This window comes from Bombyx mori, chromosome 3, assembly GCF_030269925.1.
Source record: "Bombyx mori chromosome 3, ASM3026992v2".
Classification (NCBI taxonomy): domain Eukaryota; kingdom Metazoa; phylum Arthropoda; class Insecta; order Lepidoptera; family Bombycidae; genus Bombyx; species Bombyx mori.
Window position 1 is genome coordinate 6,703,392 of NC_085109.1, and position 27,848 is coordinate 6,731,239.

Genomic DNA, 27,848 nt, shown 5'->3' on the forward strand with positions numbered 1-27,848 from the left:
TTACTGACAATTTTGGCCGCAGTTCTGGCCGCATGCTTGGTCGCGACACTTGCGGCCGGGTCGCCATACTAGCCGCTGCGAAATGGTCGCTAGTGCGCGCCTGGCCTAAAACTCGAACACACTATCACTGTTTTATTTTTCTCAGCAACTACCCAATGCTTTATAGACGACAGTTATAGTCTAGAACGATAGTACTAGTAGCATCGATTTTTTCTTACTTTGGATTCAACTATAATCCGAATTACCTACATATTCATTATGATTAATGTCACGTACTGACCCACTAAACAAACCATGATTGCATTTGTCACCGCTGTCGATTGTACCAAATATTGAACGAAATATCAATGAAATAATTAAATTTATTTTACTCTGTTGATACATTTAAATTAATTAAACATTACCAATGTTTGATTTTCAGAAGTGAACGATCTAAACTCATTGCCTTATAAAATCGAGATTATTTGATTTTCGATACTAACTAAATTATATATCTCAAATATATAATCATAGTATAAAAACCATTAATTTGATAGTTTTTTTAGTCTCTCTTGGAAGCGGTATTTACCGAACACCGCCTACGCATAAACCCTTAGGCAGTCTGCCAATCTGAATAATATAATAACGAGATCACATTTTTTTAAATATAATAGAATACAAATATGTCTAATACAAAGTAATTAGGTTTGTTTAAAACAGTACAATAACATTTATCAAATTTAGTACACATACATGATGCGCAAATGTTTTCCTGTATCCTATTAAAATGTTGCAGTTGGTACACACAACGTATTAACCACAGATCATAGAAACACAATGATCTGTGGTATTAACGTTCTAGATTTACATCAAACGATTGTATTGTAAGCAGATTTGGCACTGTATCAGGCGAAAGTGTGTTTATTGTTTTTATAATATGAAAAGATAGCGCCGAGCTGTCTGCCATTTTGTTTAAATATGTTCGTCTTTTCTGCAAACAGGGACAAGTACCTAAGATATTTTTAGTAATGCGTTTCGGTTTGAAGGGTGGGGCAGCCGTTGTAACTATACTGAGACCTTAGAACTTATATCTCAAGGTGCGTGGCGTATTTACGTTGTAGATGCCTATGGGCTCCAGTAACCACTTAACACCAGGTAGACTGTGAGTTCGTCCACACATCTAAGCAATATAAAAAAAACTTTTTTTCTCATCGGTGTATAAAGTTTTAACATTAATAATGAACTTGGATAGTACGCATCAATTATAAATTAGCATTAACTGTAATTTATAATAGGAGTTGACATATTTTGTCAATAGAATGATGATATTTGCGGAGACGATTTTAGAATGTAAAATAGGCCAATAAACTCGGTAACCATGAGTTGTGGAACTTAACATATAAATAATAATGAATTGAATACATATATAGAATATAGATGAGTGATTAAAAACTTAATCCGATTAACGCGACTTTCGCAAGTAAAAAATGAATTCGTTCCTTAACAAATACGTAATTTTTTCATCCCATTAACGTTAAAATGTCTCGAGATGTTATCTAAGTAATTGGTAGGCCATTTTCATCGTATTTTAGAACATTAGCCTCCGGTTCGCCTGAAGCGACGATTTCAATGATCGATTTTATACAAAGGAAAGTTTTATCTCGACAAGGATATTTGCAACAGTTTCATTAAGAAATTTTTGTTTCTAATTTACGAGTCTTGTCAAAGAAAAACTTATAAAAATTAGGTTGGTTTTGATTGCTTGGGTAAACTGGTAAACTGCTCTAAATCTGAAAAGAAATGATAGGTTGTTAGTTTTAGATTCTAATGTTGATGTTTTTATTACGTTCACGATCCGCCTGTTGCTAATTGGTTACCGGAGCCCATAGATATGAGCTCCGGCAACTAATACTAATGTCGTCACGACATGAGTTCTAAGTCTCCGTTTTATAGTTCAATAACTACCCCATCCTTCAAGCCCAATCGCATTATTGCTTCACAGCTGAAATAGACCGGAGGACGATACCAACCTGTGCATAAGACGCTCTAACATCAATAAGATGGGTAGAAAATAACGGCCCGTCTGGTATAAAGCGGTACTTTAGTACCTTATGGGCCTTATGGGCTTTAGCCTACCCTTTTGAGCTTTAGCCCATAATCACTACGAAGTGAATACCATTCACCAACACAATACAATACATACAATACATGTTGCAGAACGAGTTCGAAGTATTGTAGTATCAGCTGTCCTATCCTTTAAACCAAAGTGCATGCCTTGTGGCTTGGAGACTTCTAGAAGCTATTATTATGATATTCACATATTCACGTCTACCAGTCTAAGTTGTGTGATATTTTATGTACAAAAATTGTAAACGCACGGTCATTGTAATTGTATACTATTGATAATAAATAATAGATTCTCATATCACGAAACTAAACAGAACAGATACAGATAAATAATTATAGGACACGCGTGGTTAGCAGGGCGCAATTTGATCAACTGAAATGTTCAAGTAAATATGTACTTTTTTTTTATAATGAATAAAATCACATATACTCCTTTTTCACACGAAATATATAAACATTACCCAAAAGGCAATCATTTTAAAGATAATTAATTTTCAGACAAAATTCATAATGTCCCACTGCATGATAAAAAATATCTCTTAAAACCTTTTTCATCTTGCGACCGAATTGAATTAAAAAACTTGGGCACTTACTCATAATATTTTTCAAATTAAGTAGTAACTCAAATACTTTCTTGCGTTCTCGAAGCGTCCCACTCACTTCAAATACTTTATAGCGGCAATATCTCATAAGATAAGCTACCTCGCGTTTATATATCCGATTTATTCGTGTTCCCGCATAAATTCTCTGCAAGAATCCCGAAGAATAAATAAATACGCAGTGAAATTGTTTTTCACTTACGTGTTTATATAAGAGCACTTACGGCTTAGTGATGCAGAATAGTTTTATTTTGTTAGCCAAATTTTATGAACACGAGTTTACCTTCCATATTTTCCTTTAAACGATTAAGCAACATATTTCTTTAATATTTTAAAAAACATTTGCAGATTAATGCATTAAAATTTTGATGCATAATTGAAGTTGAATAACAAAAAAAATACAATTATCTTGTAATAAAATATTATTAATTAATGTAACTCTGTGTTAGTACACCGTTTTGAAGTTGATTTATTTTGATTCAGAATTGTTTCATCATCAGATTTATTACATACATGTTTGTATTTAGCAATATAATATTCTGAAGCTGGCACGCACACACACACTTGCACATACACGTATTGAAATAAAATTGTATAGTATGTGATATTCCTGATGATGTAACACCATCTTCACTGTCCGTTTTGAATGAAACACGTTTTAATTATGAGCCAAGTATGTCAATAATAATAATGTTCTTTTTTATTTCAGGTATTTTTTGGCAATGAATATGAAAACCCACCAAGGGAGGTAGGAGATTTTAACGTAAATTATCATAAAAGTCGCATTGAATTTCAAAGAGTCGTTGATATTCAAATAGAAGTTGAATCCTGAATGAATTTTACACAGAATCGGCGGGTATCACGATAATATACGACTACTTTTGAAGCACTCATAAAAAGTTTGAAGCGATTGCTGCCGAAAATTATTACAAATTGAAATCGATAGAGCGCTTGCAAATTTAAAGTGATTCTTTCGTTGTGGCTTTTTGTTTATTGCTTAGATGGGTGGACGAGCTCACAGCCCACCTGGTGCTAAGTGGTTACTGGAGCCTATAGACATCTACAACGTATATGCGCCACCCACCTTGAGATATAAGTTCTAAAGTCTCAAGTATAGTTACAAGCAGTGCGGTGGTACCTACCCCTGCGGATTCACAAGAGGTCCTACCACCACCAGTACACTAAAATAAAATATATATTAAGGCATTTTCGTATGAAAACAATATAAATAACAGTTTCCGTTTTAGTGGAAAGTGAATTTTTATTTGATGATGTAACCGCTTTCTGTCGGCGCCGGATTTTTGTTTTCATTTTGCAACCGGGTACCTCATTCAGCGCCTCGACCGCTTCACACTGCATTTTTCATTTGAGACCTGAATATGGCATTTCATAGCGGCACGTTGTTGTTTAGTATTTCCAGGCGGAAAAATCAACGTGCGCTTTACAGAAACTACTGTAATTCAATAGTTTTTCGGTATTAGTCGTATTACATTCAATGGTCTTAAATTATTATTTATTTAGGTTGTATTTACCAACGACTATAAAATTAACTTTATATGTAATTATTACACCGGTGAAGAGGTTTTGCTTATATCTTAACTGGTTGTTCAATTTTCCATATTTCAAATATTAGTAAATGTGACGGCCAATTGAAATGTCTATCAATCACAGCAGACTTTTAGCCCGCACAAGACGGTTGCCGGTCTATTGGTGTTAGGCAATCACAGAAATGTTCGCTTCTAACCTGAGCCATAACTTTAAATTTCCGACAACACCTGCATTCTTTTGTTTTTTTTTTTGCTTAGATGGGTGGACGAGGTCACAGCCCACCTGGTGTTAACTGGTTACTGGAGCCCATAGACATCTACAATGTAAATGCGCCATCCACCTTGAGATATCAGTTCTAAGGTCTCAACTATAGTTACAACGGCTGCCCCGCCCTTCAAACCGAAAGGCATGACTACTTCACGGCAGAAATAGGCATATAGGTGGTATCTACCCGCGCAGACTCACAAGAGGTCCTACCACCAGTAACCACAAGTTGCATAGAGAACTTTTGTTTTTCTCTTACATAGTTCGTTTAGTCACTAGATAGTTCTCTATTACGTCGCTCACGGTCCTATTCATTGCAATTCGATTACTGTTGTGTGACATACGACATCGATTTCCGTAACGGTTTTTTGACGGGCCCACGTTTTTTCCTCGCGCCATGCTCAGTCGCCGAAACACGCGCCAAATGAAATGGGAAATAGAAGTTCGCTTCGATATTCTCATAGCACATCGCTTTTAGTCTTGTTATGAGTTACGACACGGGCCGACGACGTTCCCCCGATAGATTACGAAACTTATAGCGCGTGTTACAATTTGTGTTGTAATACATTGTTATGAAAATTGGTTTATCGAATCCGTTATGAGCAAAGAAATTCAGCTCGTCGCTTGCTCATAGAAGGAGCCGTAAATATTAAACGTGATATGCCTATTGTAGTCATCAAACTGAAAGGTATAATTGCGTACGGAAGAAACAGGCAAAAAAAAATGTTTTTTTTTGCCCTTGTAGGCAGACGAGCATACGGTACATTTCGAAGTCATCGTGACCTAAAGGATAAGACGTCCGGTGCATTCGTATCTAGCGATGCACCGGTGTTCGAATCCCGCAGGCGGGTACCAATTTTTCTAATGAAATACGTACTTAACAAATGTTCACGATTGACTTCCACGGTGAAGGAATAACATCGTGTAATAAAAATCAAACCCGCAAAATTATAATTTGCGTAATTACTGGTGGTAGGACCTCTTGTGAGTCCGCACAGGTAGGTACCACCGCCCCACCTATTTCTGCCGTGAAGCAGTAATGCGTTTCGGTTTGAAGGGTGGGGCAGCCGTTGTAACTATACTGAGACCTTAGAACTTATATCTCAAGGTGTGTGGCGCATTTACGCTGTAGATGTCTATGGGCTCCTGTAACCACTTAACACCAGGTGGGCTGTGAGCTCGTCCACACATCTAAGCAATAAAAAAAATAAAAATACGGTCTGATGGTGAGTGGTTACCGTCGCCCATGGACTTCAGCAATGTCAGGGGCAGAGTCAAGCTGCTGCCTACCGACCAAGCCGCTTCATGTTCGAATTAAGGGTTGGTTACCAGTTAGGTCGTTGGTTCGGAAGACATGCGAGTATGATAAAACCACGAAGGGTTGAACAGATAATTATGAACGTCACCTAACTCTCTGAAAGCAGACACTACACTCATGTAGTGCTCTAAAGCATACACTGTACTTGAGGATTTCCAGAGGTCTTTTGCGTCGATGTGATATACATTTTAAGTCTGAAGGAATACGACACGCTTGGTACAGCGACTATTCTAGAGTTCGAATCCAACAGGCTGGTACCGTGTTTATGGAAATACGTACCTAATACATTTTCAAGATCGGCTTCGGTGATTAATGAGTAACATAACTTAATAAAAATTAAGCCTGCTATATTTATAAAATTACGTTGTTACTGATGAAATTATATAGGTATTGTGTGCCGAGAAGAGGAGTATAGAATATCTATTATTCAATACATAATAATTATAAAACTTGGGGCAAATAAAATAAGGTTATGTGGCTCCAAAATCGATTTCCTTATTAGTACTATGGGAACCAGAGATACTTAGGTATGTGTAAACATATACCCATTTAGATATTAAACAATGACCTTATGTTTCACGGGTATGTAATAGAATTTAAACAACTTTCGTTAAAGTAAGTGATAGCATTTGCATTGTTTTGTCTATAGGTTCTGATAACCAAGTCAGTTCTGAGTTTCGTCTACCCACCCAACTTGCTCAATAAATATCATTTAGTCCTTAAAAAGTGGAGGTTAATGTTTGACATAAATATTTATATACTAGCTGACCCGGCAGACTTCGTAGTGCCTCAATCGATAAATAAAAGACCTAAACTTTTGTTTAAAATAAACTTAAAACAAACAAAAGGAATCCGTCCGACGGGGGACATATCAAAGGAAAAACAGAATTGTTATTTTTATTTAATTCCGAGCATTTTCATATTTATCTACCTTTTAAACCTTCTCTAGACTTCCACAAATAATTCAAGACCAAAATTAGCCAAATCGGTCCAGCCGTTCTAGAGTTTTAGCGAGACTAACGAACAGCAATTCATTTTTATATATAGAGATGATTTTTTTGGCACAGATTTTTCCGCATAATGTCTGCATAAAGCTAGTCTATTCTGTCATCAAGGTTTAATGCTAGCCCATTGTGTTTAGTTTCCTGGCATAGAACTGACATTATAAAACGTCCCACTGGCCCCGATGTGTTCTAGCCAAAAACGTCGCTTAATACCCGAGGTCACGGAGTAACAACTGGGCCGTTACTTGGTTGAATTCGCTAAAATCGTGATGGCTTGACCTGAATTATTCGGTTAATCCGGACAGGCTTTAATTGTGCCATTATTCGAATCTCGTTCACGTTACCCGAAACTTTGAGAACCGCTCGCAAGATCGTTTGATCTTCTTTTTTTTTAAAACACAATTACGAGTAAGTATCGAGTGCCGCCTTATCTAAGAATTTGTGTTACGAATATTCGAACGAAATGTTTTATTTAATGTTTTTGCAGACAATTTTTTATTGGTAATAGGACCTCTTGTAAGTACGCACGGGTAGGACCAGGTAGCAGTAATGCGTTTCGGTTTGTAACTATACTGAGACCTTAGTAATTATATCTCAAGGTGGGTGGCGCATTTACGTTGTAGATGTCTATGGGCTCCAGTAACCACGTAACAATGAGGTGGGCTGTGAGCTCGTGCATCTAGCTAAGCAATAAAAAAAGTCGCAAGTTTAATTCGTACGTCATATTTTATGACCGAAATTAAGATTCGAACCAAAGAATGGCCTTCGCAAAATCACACGCATCATAACATCTTAATAGATATGAGTTAACATGTCTTACTAATTTTCGAGTGTGCTCACTAGAAGTCTGAGGCAGCAATCACGTGTCTAGTTTAAAATAGTTCAAGAGCCTTAAGTTTGGAAACTTGCGAGTTTTCGATGGCGTCGTCAATTAGTGCGTACGGCGTGCGCTAAGTTAATTTTCAAACGAGACATTAGGGCTGTGTGGTTATTCGTGTGGGTGGCACCGCGAGTCTGGTTGTAGTGTTGCCTCCTACTCTGACCGGGTTCTGACCCCGAGCGGAGATCGGACATCGGGTGTAAGAGAGGGGAGTCGCTTAGTGCGGTAGGGCCTTAAAACTCCTTGGGGCCGCGGTCTGCTTCCAACATCAGCAGATCGTCAAGTCCCACATATCCCCTTAGGCGCGGGGACCTCGTAGGAGATTCGGCTCCCGGCCCAAAAGAAAAAAAAAAGTGTGGTTATTCGTGTGTCATAACTGACTTGTATTAGAGAAGTCGCATATTCGAGATTAAGCACGCACCATCACATTTTTATGTTTAGTTCGAATACGTTAATGTGTGATTAGGGAATTTTTATAGTATTGTTTTAATTCGCTAAGATGACGATTCAGGGTTCATTTGAATGTTAAGCATTTATAGAGAAACACTACCGCACTGACGCTGCTTATTAAGTGTCATTACTGTTGTTTTGGTAAAAATGGAACGTATAAAAAGAGTGTGAAACGAAGCGTTAAGATAAAGAAAGAAAGAATAAAAGAGAAAAGTAAGATGGCGAGAACGATTGAGTGAGCAAGACGTGAAGAAAAGTTTTCAGTTAAATATTTTATTATAATAATAGTAGAGAAGATTTGGGAAGAGAACAATAAAACTGCAATAGTGAAATAGTTTTAGTTAATCCACCACGATCCCAATTCTACATTACTTTTAAAGAACGATTGTCCTACTACTCAAATTGGTAAGATTCTATTCAAATTTCCCTACAGTAATAGCCAGAACGGTATCCATTCATCAACAACCCCTTATCTCATCCGACTAATATAGTATTATGAATCTTATAAGGACTTTAGGGAAAGGAGACACAGTGGCAAAATCATGTACATCACAGTCGCATTTGCCTGGCTGTGTACATCTTCAAAACGTTATCTTGATCTTCATACTTTTCCCGAAATTTATAAATTAAATTGTAACCGGCATTTAGTAATACAATAAATAAGCAGTTGTAATTCGTAATACGTGACCAAATTAAATATTTTCGATTTGATAGGACATTTATTTTGCATCTACTAGGGCTGTGTGGTGTCTCGAATATCTGCACATCATCTTCCCGTAGCCGCCCTAAAAGGCGACTAAGGAATTCACCGAAGACCGGGCAGCAGCGTACTCTGGGCATACCTTGGTGTACCAGCGTACTACGATCGCCAATCGGTATTTACTGGGCACTTATTGTCAGGCCACTGCCGCTTACTATTTTCCCGATCCTGCGGACCAAATGTTAAACAGTCAACGTCGCCCAAAACACGTCATTTCGGATCTTCCCGATCCACTAACGGTGCTTTTAGGTACCCTAAGCACCGGTCATCGTTCTCGTCGAACCCGTCGCTTGCGGCGAAGGGCTCGGCGAGTAAATTAACCCACAGACACAGCCCACTACTGAGTGGAGGATCTTCTCGGTGGGCTGCGCTTTCGATCCGGTGGTAGATTCTGCGATGCACCGTTCTTGCTAGTGTTGGTGTTAGCAACGACGTGAGATTTGAGCCCCGTGAGCTCTTGTTCAGGTTACGCTGAAATGGTCTCTCAATACCATTAGCTTAGGTAGGAAAAAAAAGCTCACTATTGTGGCCGGAAACCGTCATGCCGTCGAGTTTGAGAGAAGTGACAGTCGGTAAACAATACCATTGAGACGTCGACCTCATATCTGTAAGTGGGTGACGGTATTCTCTGACTGATTTGATGAGCAGTAGCTAGCGACTGTAACTATTGCGCCGAGGGACTATTCAATCTCTGGTATCTACAACACAGGGAATCCTAATTTGGGACCGCATGACCGTGTGTGATGTGTTCCCAGTTATTATTATTATTATTATTATTATTCACATTGTGATTTTATGAGCTGCAATAAACACTTAAAACCTGGACAGCTCATTCATTCGATGAATGCAAGAAACAAAAACCTTTTCACTAATTCTCAACTGAAATATAATGGAATTTAAATATTTTCAGCCTCGCCCTTTTATTATATTGCCAATGTAATGTGTGTTTAGCTACGATCGTTTAACTACTGGGTGTGTGTTAATTTAATGGCTTGTAAATAAGTACTTAGCGAAATATATTGAGGCACAAACAGTTAATTGGTGCTTAGTATAACTCCTTTTAGGTAACATATTCTGCCATTGACTTCGTTTAAAGGTAATCGAAGTAGGTATTTTGATAATGTAGTCGTTATTATGTTCAGTTTTTGTGAATTTTAAATTTAGTATTAAAACTAGTTTTAAAAGCTTAATTTCGCGTTCTGTATTGTCACTAAATCGTTATAAAGAGTCGTGTGCTCACGGAAACTGTAAAGAATTCAACACGTCATAAATAATATAATGACAAGAAAAACGCGAAATTAAACCATCAAAGTAGTTTTAATTCTATTTTAATGTTTATATTCACAAAATCTTCGATCAACAGTAGTATTATTGATCGAAGCACAAAATAAATGAATTAATAATTCGAAAGGTAAATACGATGATATGCGAAAAATCGAAAAAAAAATTTTTTTACTCATTTTAATGAATTAAATGTAATTTAACAACTTTTTTTTACTTTACTGTCTCATCAGCATCGCGTGCTCAAAAAATTAAACTAGAAAGCATTAGGTAAATAAATACAAGTTCATCGGTTCATATAGGCGGGTGGCGTCTGAATCAAGGCGGGTAAGTTCAATGACCCCGCTAATAACTTCCGCGTACCTGGTGACGGGCGTCAGCTAGACTTTAAGCAATCACAAACAAATCTGCGCCGCTGAACTTATGCCTTGAAATCAGTTGGTGCAAGGATTTTATTTCCCGGCCCGAAAAAAAAAGAAAAGAAAACGTTTATATTTGACAAATAATACGAGATGAACAGCTGAGAGAGGGCTGTGATAGTTTTTGACAATAAACCCTTAATGATGTTCAAACTTATAATTTAAATTAATTAAGTCGAATTTCGACTACCGAACGACCACTAGTTATGATAAATGCACTAGATTGAGACACTGTTTTAACATCACATGAACATTCAGTCAGGACCTAATGCATAGAATGCGATTGATTATTCTCAGCTGAAAAATACTTTTAAAGTTGCGAGTAATTTTGACTCATCACTTATAACGCAATCATATAAATATGTAATATAAAAATACAGGTTTGCAATATTTACATCAATATAAATTATTCTAGTGAACATTACAAAATGACGGTTGAATTATTGTATCTTTATTGGCCTACCTGACTTCGATCAATAATACTACTAGATTAAAGATCAGGAACAAAAATAAGACGCTCCAGTGGCCACGTTTGCGGACACGAAAACATCTTCATTTCTTAGAAAAAAGTTTAATAATGTTAACGACTTCAGTTTATTCTAAACCTTAATACTTAAACATAAAGTTTAATTACCATTGCAAAATATATGTATTTAGGTCCTTTCGTCAGAAAAAGAATATTATGGAATAAATTTAAAATGTCACTTGAACATAAAAAGACATATACAACAAATAGGTGATAAAAAATAAAATTGAATAAAGTAAAAAAAATATGAAAGGAAACACGATACATGTTTTCCACGTATTCTTTATACAGAAGTAATTAAAACAATAATGTAGGTTTAATTACCTTTAAACAGATTCAGTTTGTTATAAAGCTGTCTTTTAGAAGTCATTTTTATATGAGCGGTTTCTTTTTTACAAATATAATGTAATCTTATATCAATGAATTTTTCTATAATCAGTTTAATTTAGGCTTATTTTATGGCTGTGTTCGTTTCCCCCAGAAAACAAATCCTTTTCAGCATATACGCTTAAAATATTTACACATACATATAAAGTTTTTTTAATACTTTTTTGCATTGATTTGCCACCATCATTGAACAATTCTAGAATTTTTATAAGGGTTCTATATTTCTTCTCCTCTTTCTTTCGCGACAATATATATCCATTGTGTACAGCGACAAGGGGCTGCTAGGAAATCTACAAACAAAAATAACATTATAAAATAACAAAACTACTCTATGCATTCCCTGTTCAAGAATTGGTGATGTTTGTTACAATAGTTGGTGCCTTGTTGCAAACATTGGCCAAACAATTACAATATTCGTAAATTGTGTTTTATTTACAATATAATTGTGTTTATTATTTTATGAAAAACACTTAATAATATAAATTTACCAAAAAAGATATTCCTTCCAAAACCTTGGTGTTACGGTGGTTTTTTACTCAGTTTTTGAACGCGCATTGCAGCGTTTTGACGTCTTAGTGTTGGCTATGATTGGACCATACTAATTTGAAATAAGACCACAAATTTATTTGCTACCTGATGATAATTTACCGTCGTCACCTTCGATCAATAATACTACTAGATTCGCGATTAGCGCTTCAAAAACGGCCCGAAAAATAAGACCACAAATAAATTTGTGGTCTTATTTCAAATTAGTATGGTTCTAACTGAATCTGTTTAAAGGTAATTAAACCTACATTATTGTTTTAATTACTTCTGTATAAAGAATACGTGGAAAACATGTATCGTGTTTCCTTTCATATTTTTTTTACTTTATTCAATTTTATTTTTTATCACCTATTTGTTGTATAAGCGGCAATGTAAAATATTATCTACTACTTTTTTGAATCGGTCAAAAATAGTTGCGACCATACAAAACAAACCTAAAACCAATATGTATATTCTGCAACTCTATGTCTTTCAATACTTACTGTGTTCTGAGCATTGAAATGTAATACCAAGAACTACATCTAGTTCCACAATACAATAAGCACGAAATTTTAAACAAATATTTTTAACCTTATAAATTAGGCTTTAAGTATCATTTTAGAATAAATATTTTTGTACTGATGTCTTTTTATGTTCAAGTGACATTTTAAATTTATTCCATAATATTCTTTTTCTGACGAAAGGACCTAAATACATATATTTTGCAATGGTAATTAAACTTTATGTTTAAGTATTAAGGTTTAGAATAAACTGAAGTCGTTAACATTATTAAACTTTTTTCTAAGAAATGAAGATGTTTTCGTGTCCGCAAACGTGGCCACTGGAGCGTCTTATTTTTGTTCCTGATCTTTAATCTAGTAGTATTATTGATCGAAGGTCGTCACAGTCACCGTCGGTCATAGACATTAGCAATGCCAAGGGCAGAGCTAATCCGATACGGCTTCCACAATAGCGCTAACCGAAATATTCAGAAATGTAATAAAGGCGACTTACATTTGACAAATTAAACTGACTTTTTTATTGCTTTTGTAGGAAGACAAGCATATGGTCCATTTCAAATGTTAAAGTTTTAATGTGTACTTTACTTAGTCATGCAAAAACGGCTTAACGGATTAAGGGCAAGGAAGGAAGGAAGGCAAAATTCGCAGAACCATATTTTATAACCGTAATTAAACACATACGACTCTTTTTATCATAATAGATGATCCGGGTAACGCCGGTTATATCTGTTAAAATAAATATGATAGCGTGTTCGCTTATTCGGGATTTTACGTAATAATTCATCTACAACTCACATTTCATGATTTTATCTGAATTACTTTACGCGAGCCAAACCATAGAGCGCGTCTGGTAATTAAAAACGAAAAATTCTAACATTTTTTCTTGTCAAGCTAAACACTAATCACAACGCATGATATCAACTATGGTTAATCTTATATATGTAATGAGGTTAGCTCGTCGTTTATTTTGGCCCCAAATGACATCATCTGAAATGAAGCTTTTTTTTTTTTTTATTGCTTAGATGTGTGGACGAGCTCACAGCCCACCTGATGTTAAGTGGTTACTGGAGCCCATAGACATCTATAACGTAAATGCGCCACACACTTTGAGATATAGTTCTAGGGTCTCAGTATAGTCAGAACGGCTTCCCCACCCTTCAAACCGAAACGCATTACTGCTTCACGGCAGAAATAGGCGGGGCGGTGCTACCTACCCGTGCGGACTCACAAGTACGTATTTCATTAGAAAAATTGGTACCCGCCAGCGGGATTCGAACACCGGTGCATCGCTCGATACGAATGCACCGGACGTTTTATCCTTTAGGCCACGACGACTCTCAAAAAGCTATGTTCCACCGAGTTTGATAAAGTTTGTATGGTTTTTAGAATAAGAGCCTTTCTCTCTCGATCTTGATTCTGAATGTTTGTCAAAGAATGAAAATAATTATGTTTCAGATAATCAGTTAACGGAACTAAATAAAATGCGACTTTTTCTATTTCGATTTAATTCTATTAAAAGAATCGCAAATCTATGCTCTCTCATTCAGGAGATCAAGTGCACCCGCATAATGAATCGCGAGCATTTGATTGAATCTATTGTCGGTTCAAGACTAACACCGCGCATATGTTAACGAGATAAGCGGATTATAATATTATAACCATAATGAATAGCTTCATATAAGTAATCAATGAGGTGTATGCAATCCTTAAATCGATACCAATGAAAAGCACTAAAAATATCGATGAGCTTTACTTTGATTGGTCTAACTTCTAAGTTACAGACGAACACTGAAATGTTGTAAAATGTTTGTTGCAATAATATTTATTTTAGATATTCGCGGTTTTTCACATTTTAAACAAAATAGAGCTTACTCGTGTTGATGGGGCTGGGAACAGTACGCAAACGTCGGGAATTAAAATTAAATATAGTGTTGAGAACTCGTCAAAAACAGTATTGGTGATCAATTCTATTTTCTATTCTATTTTCACTTTTTCACTGGTGGTAGGACCTCTTGTGAGTCCGCGCGGGTAGGTACCACCGCCCCGCCTATTTCTGCCGTGAAGCAGTAATGCGTTTCGGTTCGAAGGGTGGGGCAGCCGTTGTAACTATATTGAGGCCTTAGAACTTATATCTCGAGGTGGGTGGCGTATTTACATTGTAGATGTCTATGGGCTCCAGTAACCACTTAACACCAGGTGGGCTGTGAGCTCGTTCGCCCATCTAAGCAATAAAAAAAAAAAAAAACTTCATGTCATTCTTTAAGGAAGAGAACCGTGAAACGATTAAAATTTTTGAGAATGTAAACCGCTAAAAAAAACTTCCTTCATTTTCTACCAATATCGCTGTTCACTGCTTATTTGATCTCGCGAGGCTATTTACTTGGTGCGCATCCTTATTTAACTCCCACGACCTAGTTTCTCTTGAACCCGCAATACGATTCCAATACCCGGACACCGCCTGGGGCGATGCAATGCAGATTATATCTTCGATACACACACAACATTAGTCATTAATGTTGAAACATTAAAGTGCAATTTCTTGTAACCTCACCGAAGCTTTAAAATTTGAAGAATATAAATGTGTACCGATTTAAATTGGGATTCTATGTGTTTATATGAGGGATGTGATGAGATGTTAGATCTTGGCTCGAAGTCTAGATTCGCGATATTAAACACGCAATGTCGAAAATCCATACAATTCCTTCTATTGTATTAAATAGTTTTTACCTGCTTAAAATGATTACCTATTACCTACTTCATCTATTCAGAACCTTGACAGATAATAAGTAAATAAGTTGATCAGACCTATTTATTAATATGCTTTTTTATCGGAACATTTGAGTGCTTCACGTCTGAAATAGGCAGTTCAGTTCTTACAATACGATCTCTCAGTCAATGCAAGTTTTACAACATTCGCGTCTTTGATTTTAAAGTTTGTCCGTGCCTAAGTTTCATATCTCGCAATAGTCGCTTCAACGGATACCTGGTGTCTTGACAATTAAGTTACTGACGCTTTCTGTTAATGAATAGGTACATTTAATGCCATGGCCACCATCACCATCAATACAATAAAATACTGAAATCATATTGACGTTTGAAAATTTAGTAATCCTTGCATGACCTCCAAAATAAATTCATCAAAAATGACTCATTTCTGCGCGCCTAAAGGTTTTCTCTCTCTCCTTAAATGCCGTCACACTAAAACAGTGACAATACACAACAAAGTTAATTCGTGTGACATTTCTAAAACTATTTTATTTCTATTTCAATAACGTGCAAAATACTGCAAAACGGTCTGTAACTGGTTCGCGCAAGGTGTTTTAAAATGTTTTTGTTTTTGTTTTACGTCAGTCGTTGCACGCTTCAAATTGGATTCGAATTCACGGCAGATTGATATTCGCATGTGTTTGCTCGGTTTTTTCGACGCACACCGCGAAATTCTATCAGTTCATTCGTCATATTTGTTTTGGTTTATTTAGATCGATGTTTGATGCTCGATGCCTGTTTGTTGATCCATGACTGCATTTTCACGTGAAGCTGCATTAATTATCCAATGATTTTTCTATATCTATATCTATACTAATATTATAAAGAGGAAAGATTTGTTTGTTTGTTTGTTTTTTTTTTTTTTTTTATTGCTTAGATGGATGGACGAGCTCACAGCCCACCTGGTGTTAAGTGGTTACTGGAGCCCATAGACATCTACAACGTAAATGCGCCACCCACCTTGAGATATAAGTTCTAAGATCTCAGTATAGTTACAACTATATATATTGTTTCGAATAGGCTCCGAAACTACTGGACCGATTTGAAAAATTCTTTTTCCATTAGAAGCCGACATTGTCCCTGATGAACATAGGCTACTTTTTTTAATTTTTTTTTTTTTTTTTTCATGTGTGTTTTAATGTTTCTGAAGCGAAGCGAGGGCGGGTCGCTAGTAATAATATTATAAAGAGGAAAGATTTGTTTGTTTGTTTGTTTCGAATAGGCTCCGAAACTACTGGACCGATTTGAAAAATTCTTTTTCCATTAGAAGCCGACATTGTCCCTGATGAACATAGGCTACTTTTTAAATTTTTTTTTAATTTTTTTTTTTGGTTTCATGTGTGTTTCAATGTTTCCGAAGCGAAGCGAGAGCGGGTCGCTAGTCTTATAATACAATTAGAATGAAATCATGGTAATGTTGTTGTTGTTGTTGTTGTAGTCCTAGGGTATCCCGCTGGTACATAGGGCCCTCACAAGTTGTCTCCACTTTACTCTGTCTCGCGCTTGCTCCTTGACATCACTCCAGGTCACGTTGGCAGTCCTCATCTCACTCTCTACGGTGCGTCGCCAAGTGTGTACAGGGCGACCAGGTCTTCTCCTGCCAAGCGGTTGCCACTCAAACGCGATTGATGCTGCGTTGACTCCGGTAATACCGAATATTAATTACGAAATTGAAATTCCTGAGTTAGGCCTGTAAAGACTCATACATTGTTCAGAGTGTCGGAACGAAAGTCCAAGTTTGTCAAAGAACTCCTGTGATTAATAGTTAAATATTGAATATTTAACGACACAGTAAAAAAGCTTAAATCCTTATCAATTTTAAGGACGTTTTCGAGTTAAGTAATTCTTTAAAACTTTATTAATAATTTGAATGACTCGGTGGTGTAGTAGTTAGTCGTCCTGACTGTTGTGCCGAGGGTCGTGAGTTCGATGCCCACATCAGGCGATTCTTTTTTTTTTTTTTTTTATCCTACCTAAGCTGATAGCCCTAGCGGCTATTTCAGCGTAGCCTTAACTTTAGTAGGTGAGCTCACGGGGCTCAAACCTGATGACGTTGCTAACACGAACCCTAGCAAGAGTCGTGCTTCGCAGAATCTACCACCGGATCGGAAACGCGACCCACTGAGAAGATCCGGCGAGAAACTCAGTGGGCTGTGTCTGAGAGTTAATTTACTCGTCGAGCCCTTCGTCGCAAGCGACGGGTTCGACGAGAACGGTGACCGGTGCTTGAATTACCTAAAAGCACCGTTAGTGGATCGGGCGGATCCGAGATGACGTGTTTTGGGCGACGTCGACTGCTTTCCATTCTGTCCGCAGGATCGGGAATGTAGTTACCGGCGGCCACGATGAGAGGGTTCTCGTGTCGTGCCGCTTTATCGAAGTGGCGCATGGACGCCGACTGCAGATACTTACTGATGGACTCTAAGTCCAGGTCGTCATGGAGGTCGACGTTCCTGACGAACCACGGGGCTCCGACGGCTATCCTGCAAAAACGGGATTGAATAATTTGGAATGACTTTAAGTGAGTGCGGGCCGCGTGAGCGAACACTACACTTGCATAGGTCATGACGGGGCGTATGCAAGTTTTGTAGAGTGTCACCTTATTTCTAAGGGACATTTTACTTCGCCTACATATCATCGGGTAGAGACGTCCTAGAATGAAGGCGGCACGGTCGCGTACCGTCTTGATGTGAGGGCGGAATGTCATCCTACTATCGAGGGTGACGCCTAAATATTTGACCTTCGGGGCCCACGGTATGGGCTGGTCGAACATCGTGATTGGGCGAACGGCGGGGGCGGGGTTATTGACGCGCCTAGTCGGGAGGGGGATGCTCAGCGTGGTGTTCGGAGGGCGACCCCTTTTGAAGAGCACCGCTGTGCTTTTCGTGGGGTTGATGTCGATGCGCCACTTCCGGAACCACTGTCCCATGGTGGTAGCCGCGGTCTGAAGTCGTCGATGAAGCAACGCCTTCTTCCTACACGAGTAGTAGATGGCGGTGTCATCGGCGAAGAGTGCCAGATGGGTCTCCGGAGACCGGGGTATATCATTGATATACAAACTGAATAGTAACGGGGAGAGGGCGGAGCCTTGCGGGACTCCGGCTGTGACGTGACGGGGCCGGGAGCGCGTTCCCTCGACTCGATATCGGAACGAACGGTTCGACAAGTAGTCTCGTATGATGAGCACGAGTCTGTCTGGCACTCCCATGTTATACAGTTTGTATATCAAACCGTTGTGCCAGACTTTGTCGAACGCCTTCGCTATATCGAAGAAGAGGGCTCCTGTCGGAATGGGTTTCCGCCTGTTCAGCCCTAGTAAGATGTGCTCCGTGAGGCGGTGCACTTGATGGACGCACGAGTGTCTGGCGCGGAATCCAAACTGCTCGTCTATAAGAATTTTATTCGCGGATACGAAATCCCAGAGGCGTTTACGAAGGAGCCGTTCGTATAATTTGCCTATCGCCGGGAGGAGACTGATGGGGCGGTAACTCGCGGTTTCGTTATTCGGTTTGCCCGGCTTGTGTATGCCGATAACGTCCGCTTCTTTCCACGCCGCGGGAAAGATGCAGTTCGTCATAGCAGCATTTAATATCGTGGCCAACATCGTTATCAGTTGGGCTGGTAACAGTTTTAGCGCGCGGTTGCGGATGCCGTCGGAGCCGGGAGCTTTCCGTGGTTGTAGGCTATCGATCGCCTCCTTAACCTCGGAAGTGGTAATGGGGGGTAACGCGTCCGAGGGCGGCAGGGAAGCTCTGCGCTCGACCTCCCTGTCGACGAACTCGGTGTGTTCGGGGTCCGCGTGTTGAGTGCTGGTGGTGCACTGTTCTTGCAGTGCATCGGCCAGCAACTCTGCCTTGTCATCGTCATCGTAAGCCGGTGGTTGGCCTGAGGGGCGTACGAGAGGCGGCATAGTGACGATAGTTTCGGACTTGAGGGTCCTAGCTAGTCGCCAGTATGCTTGGTGAGTGGGCGCGAGTTCTTTTAAATAACTATCCCAGTTTTCGTTTCGGGCGTCGCTCAAGCGGGATTTGACCTCCCGCTGTAAGCGACGCATCCGAGTCCGGTTTGAATCCGTGGGATATCGATCGTAGGCCCGGATTGCCGCGTTCCTAACTCTAACGAGGTCCCTAAGATCGGGGGAAAGTCTGATGCGGTGGAAGCAGTCCTCCACATCAACTTGCTTTGAAGATCTTGTGATCGCCGTCGAGACGTGATCAGTGAAGATGTTTATGGATTCGACGGTATCCTCGGGGGATGGAGTTGAATCCGGGCCGCAAGGGAGGATTGGTGGAGCGGTGTCAGCTAAGCACGTGCCCAGCTTCTTCCAATCCACCATGGTCCTCGTATCTGGTTCGCGGTTGAGTGGGCGACCGAGCTGCATGACGACAGGTCGGTGGTCTGAGTCGAGTTCTGACATTGCCTCGATGGAGCGTAAGCGCAGAGTTACGTTCCTCAGCAGTGCCAGATCTATTGTGCTCGGACGACGCGCGGCGTTGTACGGATAGCACGTGGGGGTCGGGGGGTTGAATACTTCGAATGTGAGGTCGTCTATGAACGCGTCGAGACGCCTACCGTTCACATTCGTGCGATGGCAGTTCCACCTAGTGTGGTGGCAATTTAAATCGCCTGCCAGGATGACCGCGTCCCCCATACCGAACAGTGTCTCGAGGTCACTGCTCAGGAGGGGTTTGTCAGGGGGGAGATAAACGGATGCGATGACGATCGGCTGGTGTCCCGTCAGCGCGATGCGGCACACTGACGCCTCGATATGTAAGAGCGAGGGAGTATCGAGAGGGACGCAGTGCAGGGCCCTCCTATAGTAAATGACAGTCCCGCCCTTGCGGGCGGAGAGTCTGTCATTCCTAACCATGACGTAATTCGCGACTTTGGGGTCGCGACGCGAGGGCTTTAGGAAGGTCTCCTGCACCAGAAGGATGTCGATGAGATTATCGCGGAGAAACTCATATACTTGATCGCGCTGACGCGCGAGTCCGTTAGCATTATAAAATGCTAACTTTATGGAACGCGGTTTTTCCCTACCGTTGCACGCCATTGATTACCGGTAATCAAACCAGCGTGCGCTGGACGGACTCGATGACGTCGATGTACTCGAACGTCGCGTTTAGGCGGTCTTCGGCCGTGACCGCTCTGCGCATGGCGTCGGCGAACGCACGCATGCGGTCGATGTTTATCGCGGCGATGTAGTCGCGAATAATTGTAAAATCGTTTGAGTGCGCGGGGCCGGGGCGAGGCGCGGGACCGGGCGCGGGCGCGGGGGCGGGGCGCGGCGCGAGTAGAGGTTGCGGCGCGTACCGCGGTTGGGGTGCCGGTGTCGTTCCTGCCTTCGTGAACGGCAACGGTTTCGCCCACGCGGAGACGGTGGGCACCGGAGCCGGTACGAAAGCCGGTTTCGGCGCGCGGGGCGCCGAAGTCTTTGGGCCAGCGGTTTTAGGGGGCGCGTTTGCCGGGCGCTTCCGTGGAGCCTTGGGGCATCCACGGTAGTTGGCCGTGTGTCCCTGCTTGCGGCAGAGTACACAGCTCGGCGGCTCCGTCGCTGTCTCCTTCACGCGCGAGCAATCGGTGGTCGCGTGATCGTCTAAACATTTCACGCAACGCGGTCGCGCGTTGCAGTTACGCGCGGAGTGGCCATATAATTGGCAACGGTGGCACTGCCCGGGAGTGCCGCGTTTGTAGGGGGCCTCTACGGTGACCCCCGATAGGCCGCACACGGTGCGGAGACATGAGGCAATTTTCTTGCCCTCCGGTGTGGCTTCTAGTGCTACGAGCACCATATCGTACGCGAATTTATCGCGACCGCTGTGCATCCGGTGCACGCTTATGACGGGGTAGGACTGACCTACCAGGTCATTTTTGATTTGCTCGACGTCGAAGGCGATTCGTGTGGTGACCGTTAAAGATATAATACCGATGAAACCGTTAAAAATACAATATGCGATCTTATCGCCTAAAGCGAGCGAAAATATTCACTAATTAATAACTAACATTTAATATACAATTTCATATATGTACATTCAAAGATGTTATTGTACACATTTGTTATGAATAAAAATGAAACAAAATAATTATAGGTTAACATTAACGCTTCTGAAAACTTTCCAAGATTCTCAATTTGAAAAGTTACCTCTCTAATGTCCAAAATTTATGTTGAGAATAAGCGACTTGTGTTCGTCAGAATCTTTCGTTCGATTTATAATAAATTTCCAAAGTTTGAGAACTCAATCCTGTATATATACTTAATGAAAATGTTATTGTAGTATCTAAATTAAAACTTTCCTCATCACTACTGACTTTCTCGATTAAACGCTATGTTTTCTTACTCGATGCAAACGGTGCGGTTATATTAATTGTATATAATATACGCCACATCCGTAATCGTCGGGTTTTGCCTTATGCCAAACGTCTTACTTTCGCCTATGCCAACGCCATTCAATAAAGCATTTATGTATAAATCACCGCATGATGAATGAACGCATGGTGGCCAATTTCCAATTTTTTTTTAATTTTTTTTTATTGCCTTTGTAGGCAGACGAGCATACGGCCCACCTGATGGTGAGTGGTTACCGTCGCCCATGGACTTCAGCAATGCCAAGGGCAGAGCCAAGCCGCTGCCTACCGCAAAAATTTATGACATACAGTAGCTGGTTCCAAAACAATAGGCTTCCAATAGCTATGTTTGAGTCTGATTAGATGAGTTTTTTTTAGAAGTATTAATTTTTTCATTAACAAATCTCAATGCTTCTGCTGAGAGCAAAAGTGACGAATTAGATTTTAATTATATTCGATTATCACAATGTACTTTTCATATTACTATTTTTAAATTCCTATCCAATCTAAATATAGAACTTTAGCTACAGACTCATTTACTACTTCAGTTCTAAAGTATTTTCTTTTGTAAAAACATACCTAAAATATTTTGGGTATGTCGTATGCACGTAATACCGGTACGAGGGTATTAATTCCGGATCTCTAATTACGTATCCGGAGTAGAGTTTGTAAGCTCATAATGGCATCCACGAGCAGCGTGGTGCATGCAAAATTAGCACTTCAGCTTTTTTGTTGAGCACAATGATGCAATCTCGGTAGTACCTACTGCTTTGTGTGAGATGCATTCACTGTTCCCTGAATGAAACCAGATCCCGTGCTTGGAAATACGTACCGTAGTTTGTTACGTATCGATTCAATATCGTAACGATAAATATCGTCCTGAAAGTCGCTGTAGGATTTTATCTCACTAAGATGAAAAACTTTCGCTTTACTTTTAACCAAATAAAGCCTCCAGACGAGAAAAAGTGTGTCCACGCATCGAACGCGTGGACAACAGCGGCGGGAGACGCGGCGGACGGGGGGACGCATCAGCTGATCGCGATCGCCGACAGACTCGATCAACAGCGGACGTTTCGACCGCTCAATAAGAATTTATGTTAATCTCCAAAATTATAAAATATTAATTATTATAAAGCGAATTGTATTATTGGAGTTTTATTAACATTAGTGGCGACCGTTTACAATCGCGACTCAAAGCTGTAATCTTCGGATAAACATCGAAGAACAACGGATAACGGTTACGGGAATTTGAATTTGCGGAACAAAGAGATTGGATTGGATTGCTGCTTATGCTGCCTTCTGCCCTGGTGAAGTGAAGACTTTGCTGAGGACTGCTGGACGTCTGGCGGGATACCCAAGGGAAGTTGGCCTTTTAATCCTATCCACTATTTCTCCATTTTTCCTTTTTAATTTGCGTACGGCTTGCCGCTCCGAAAGCGTTACAAGATAATAACAAGTGCACTATTACTATTTCTTTGTAATTTACGCTTCGGCTATTGCGAAAGCTTGCCTATAAGTACCTATCGCATTCCTATTTTTTATTAACTCCCAGACACAGCCCACTGAGTTTCTCGCCGGATCTTCTCAGTGGGTCGCGTTTCCGATCCGGTGGTAGATTCTGCGAAGCACGACTCTTGCTAGGGTTCGTGTTAGCAACGTCATCAGGTTTGAGCCCCGAGAGCTCACCTACAAAAGTTAGGGTTACGCTGACATAGCCTCTCAAGGCTCTCAGCTTAGGTAGGAAAAAAAAAAAAAAAAAAAAAAAAAAAAAAAAAAAAAAAAAAAAAAAAAAAAAAAATTCTTTAAAAATTAAATAAAGTTATAAACCCCATTAGATGATGGTTTTAGCTTAAAGTTAAATTACTAGTTATCTGCGCTATTTACTTCCTAGCTAAATATTTTAAAGCTAAACGTAGCTATTTATTCAATTTTGCCCAGTCATTTTTTTTAATGGTTCTGCCTACCCTCTAACAAAGCTTACCAACTTCTAACACCTAAAATTAACGTTACATATTTCCAGATATTCTCTGGCGTAGTGCTAGGCTTGTGGTTGGCGAACCCATCAAGCATTCGAGTGGTAACTACGGTAAGGCGGCTGGATCACACCGCAACGGAACCGTTAAAACTGGTTTGACCATTTCATTGTCTTGCCTAGTTCATTGTTCAATTTATTTATTTCTTTAATTGGTCATGGAAGGAAAAGAGAATTTAAAGGAGCTTGTCAAAAAGCGTAGCATAGTCAAAGGTAGGCTGACAAAATTTAAAGATTATTTGAATGTTTTAACCCAGGTAGGTGCGAAAAAGATAACTAGCATTCAAGTCAAAGAGATATCTTTGCGGGTTGATAAATTTCAAGAATTACTGTCGGATTTTAACGCCATACAATCAGATATTGAATTACTGTCTTCAAATGAGGATGAACAGTTAAATGAGCGGGATTTTATTGAATCACAATTCTTTTCTCTTCTTTCCACGGCTAAAGAATTGATTGAATGTGCGAATTTAGAGAAGAGGTCATTACATGACGAAAGTATGTCCAATCAATATTCACATCCCATGAATTCTATAAAGTTACCAACTATAAATTTGCCGAGATTTGACGGGAACTATTTGAAATGGTTAGAGTTCAGGGACACTTTTGATTCCCTCGTTAATAAAAACGACTCGATTCCATTAATTAATAAATATCACTATCTCAGATCAAGCTTAGAAAGTAGTGCCGCTGTCGTTATTAGGTCAATTGAGTTTACCGCTGACAATTATGAAAAGGCATGGCAAATTTTATGTAATCGTTATAATAGTAAAAATATATTAATAAATAATCACATTAAGTCATTACTTAACATTGAACCAATTGTGAAGGAATCATTTAAAGCATTGCGATATTTAATTGATCATTTATCGAAAAACTTGAGTTCTTTGCACACTCTAGGGCTTCCTACTGATCAGTGGGATGTCTTGTTGATATTCATAGTTTCAGCAAAGTTGGACTCCACCACTAGTATAAAATGGGAAGAATATAAAAATAGTCTATCGGATTTACCGTCGTTGGATCAGTTTTACTCGTTCTTACGTAATCGAGCAGACATCTTGGAAACAACGCATTATAATAGATTCGATAAACAGGAACATAATAATTTTATGCACTCTCAAAATAAAAGACAGGTGAAATCTTTTTTGGCTGCTTCGGATGCAAATACGGGAAAATATCAATGCGTAGTTTGTAGCCAGAACCATTTTGTTTATGAATGTCCGAAGTTCAAACAAATGAACTATGATGATAGAATGTGCGAAGTAAAACGGTTAAAATTATGAACTAAGTGCCTACGTAGTGGGCATAATAGTTATCAGTGCCGTTTAAAGGGTTCTTGCAAGATATGTAAAGGTAGACACAATACTTTGGTTCATAAAGATGGTATGATTACGTATTCAGAACAAAGTGCAAATAGTCAACAAAATGAACCGGTTACGTTATCAGCTACGACGATGACTCATACGTTGTTGTGTACGGCGCAGGTAGTAATAGTTAATGAGTTGAAAAATAAAAAGGTTAAGGCACGAGCATTATTGGACACTGGTAGTCAATCGTCATTTCTGACCGAAGCTATGAGAGAGAAGTTAGGGTTCAATGAGAATTCCAGTGAAACCTTAAAGGTTTGTGGTCTTAATAATATTAAAACTAACATTTTAGGAAAGTGTGTCGTTCAGATTAAATCTTGTTTATCGACATTTAGTACTCCAGTCTCTTGTTTACTAGTGCCAACGATAACAGGTATTTTACCCAGCGTCGAAATAGACGTTTGCGAATTAGATATTCCATGTGGTATACAACTAGCAGATCCAAGGTTCTTCCAGCTTTCCAATATAGATATGCTGTTAGGAGCTGACGTATTTTGGAACATTATTGGGACAAATCAAATTAAGTTAGGGTCTAATAAACCTACTTTGCAAGAATCACAATTAGGGTGGTTAATAGCCGGCCCACTCAGTATCAGTCAATCCAACTCGGAGGTCTATTGTTATTTCAATCAGTTTTCAAACTTAGATAATTCCCTGAAAAAGTTTTGGGAGATTGAAGAACTACCTTCAGAGACAAAAACATACTCATTAGAGGAACAGTTTTGTGAAATTGACTTTATAGAAAATACGACCCGCTTATGCGACGGTCGGTTTTGTGTCCGTATGCCCTTAAAGGAACCCGAAACTAGTCTTGGAGATTCATATTATATGGCTAGAAAACGTTTCTTAAATTTAGAATTAAAATTAAATAAAAATCCGAAACTTAAGGAGTCATACACTAAATTTATTGATGAATATAAGGAATTAGGTCACCTAAGTGAAGTAGATCGCCCAAGGTTTGGCAATTACCTTCCGCATCACTGTGTGCTTCGCGAGAACAGTGAAACGACGAAATTGAGAGTAGTGTTTGATGCCTCAGCCAAAACATCATCTGGGAAGTCGTTAAATGACATACAGTCTGTAGGTCCAGTAGTGCAGTCTGATTTATTCTCAATTTTGTTACGTTTTCGCGGTCACCGATTTGTTCTCTTAGGGGATATAGAGAAAATGTACCGACAAACGGCCTTGCATGAATCTCAACGTCACCTTCAGGTAATTTTGTGGAGGGATTCATCTCTTAGTACGGAACCAAACAAGAACGATAATTTAAAGATTCTACAATTAAATACAGTTACGTATGGGTTGGCCAGCGCTCCGTTTTTGAGCACCAGATGTTTATTACAATTAGCTAAGGAGTGTACTGACGACACTATCGCGAACATAATAAAAAATGATTTTTATATTGATGACCTGAATACAGGTGCGAATAGTCAAAATGAATTACAGCACATTTATGTAAATGTTAAGAGAATTTTGGATTCAGCATGTTTTCCCTTAAAAAAAATTCGTACTAACTGTTTGCAGGCGCTCGATTGTGATGATACTGTATTCGACCCGGTAGATTTGACTAAAGAATCCAGCGTGCTAGGTTTGAATTATTCTCCAAAACTAGACATTATTCAATTTCCTTCGAAAGTGGAATCGTCACCGCAAATTGTTACAAAGAAAATCGTAATAGCTACTATTTGTAAAATATTTGATCCGTTGGGATTAATTTGTGCATGCATTATTAAAACTAAAATATTTTTACAGCAATTATGGGTCATTAAATTAAATTGGGATGACCCCATACCACAAAATCTATTAGATACGTGGTTAAAATTTATTTCTAATTTGCACTACATTTCTAATATTAAAATTAGCAGAAATGTTCTTTGCAATACCCCCATGTCAATAGAATTGCATTGTTTCGTCGATGCGTCACAGAAAGCATATGCCGCATGTGTATACTTACGGTCAATAAATGACGAAAACGAGATTACTGTTAGACTTTTATGCGCAAAGGCACGAGTTGCACCCTTAAAACCTATTACTATACCAAAATTGGAATTACTCGGTACTTTGCTGGGAGCTAGATTATGTGATAAAGTTATACAGTCATTACGATTTAACATAACTTACAAAACTATTTGGACAGATTCGACAGTTGTCTTAGGATGGTTAAGAACTGATGTAAGAAATCTAAAAATGTTTGTTTGCAATAGGGTTAATGAAATCAACGAGTTAACAAGTACTTTTGAACACAGACATGTACCTACGAATATGAACCCAGCTGACTTGGCCTCAAGGGGGGTCGAACCCCATGACCTTTTGTCTTCCTCTTTGTGGTGGGAAGGTCCTTCTTTCCTGAAGAAGGAACGTTTAGAATGGCCACAGAATTCTTTCGTAGTTCAAAACTTACCTGAGTTAAAGGTACATTCGTTGATAGCTGCAGTAGACAATTCTGATGACGGTAGTTTATTTATAGATTTCAAAAGGTACTCCAGTTTGAATAAATTAAGTAGAACATTTGCGTATGTGTTACGTTTTGTTAACAATTGCAATAAAAACAAACATAAATATTCAGGTCCTATAAACTCAGATGAAATAAATGATTCAGTGATGCTACTTATAAAAAAATGTCAATTGCAATCGTTTTCATTTGAAATTGGGTTACTCAAGCAAGGAAAACAACTGCCACAAAAGAACAAATTGCTGCAGTTGACTCCTTTTGTAGATTCAAACGATATAGTTCGTGTGGGTGGTCGTTT

At 39.2% G+C, this 27,848-nt stretch overlaps 1 protein-coding gene across 8 annotated transcripts in view; it reads left to right on the forward strand.

The window, feature by feature from the left end:
• LOC101742414 (rap1 GTPase-activating protein 1) overlaps positions 1-27,848 on the forward strand; it is a 391,261-nt gene that overhangs the window by 308,541 nt on the left and 54,872 nt on the right. The window contains exon 2 of one of the 8 annotated variants that reach the window (XM_021351669.3): positions 3,415-3,453. The exons of the other annotated variants lie outside the window; for them this stretch is intronic. Within the exon in view, the coding sequence (XP_021207344.1) occupies positions 3,415-3,453 (39 nt within the window). The remainder of the gene's footprint in view (positions 1-3,414; positions 3,454-27,848) is intronic. 8 annotated transcript variants of the gene reach the window in all.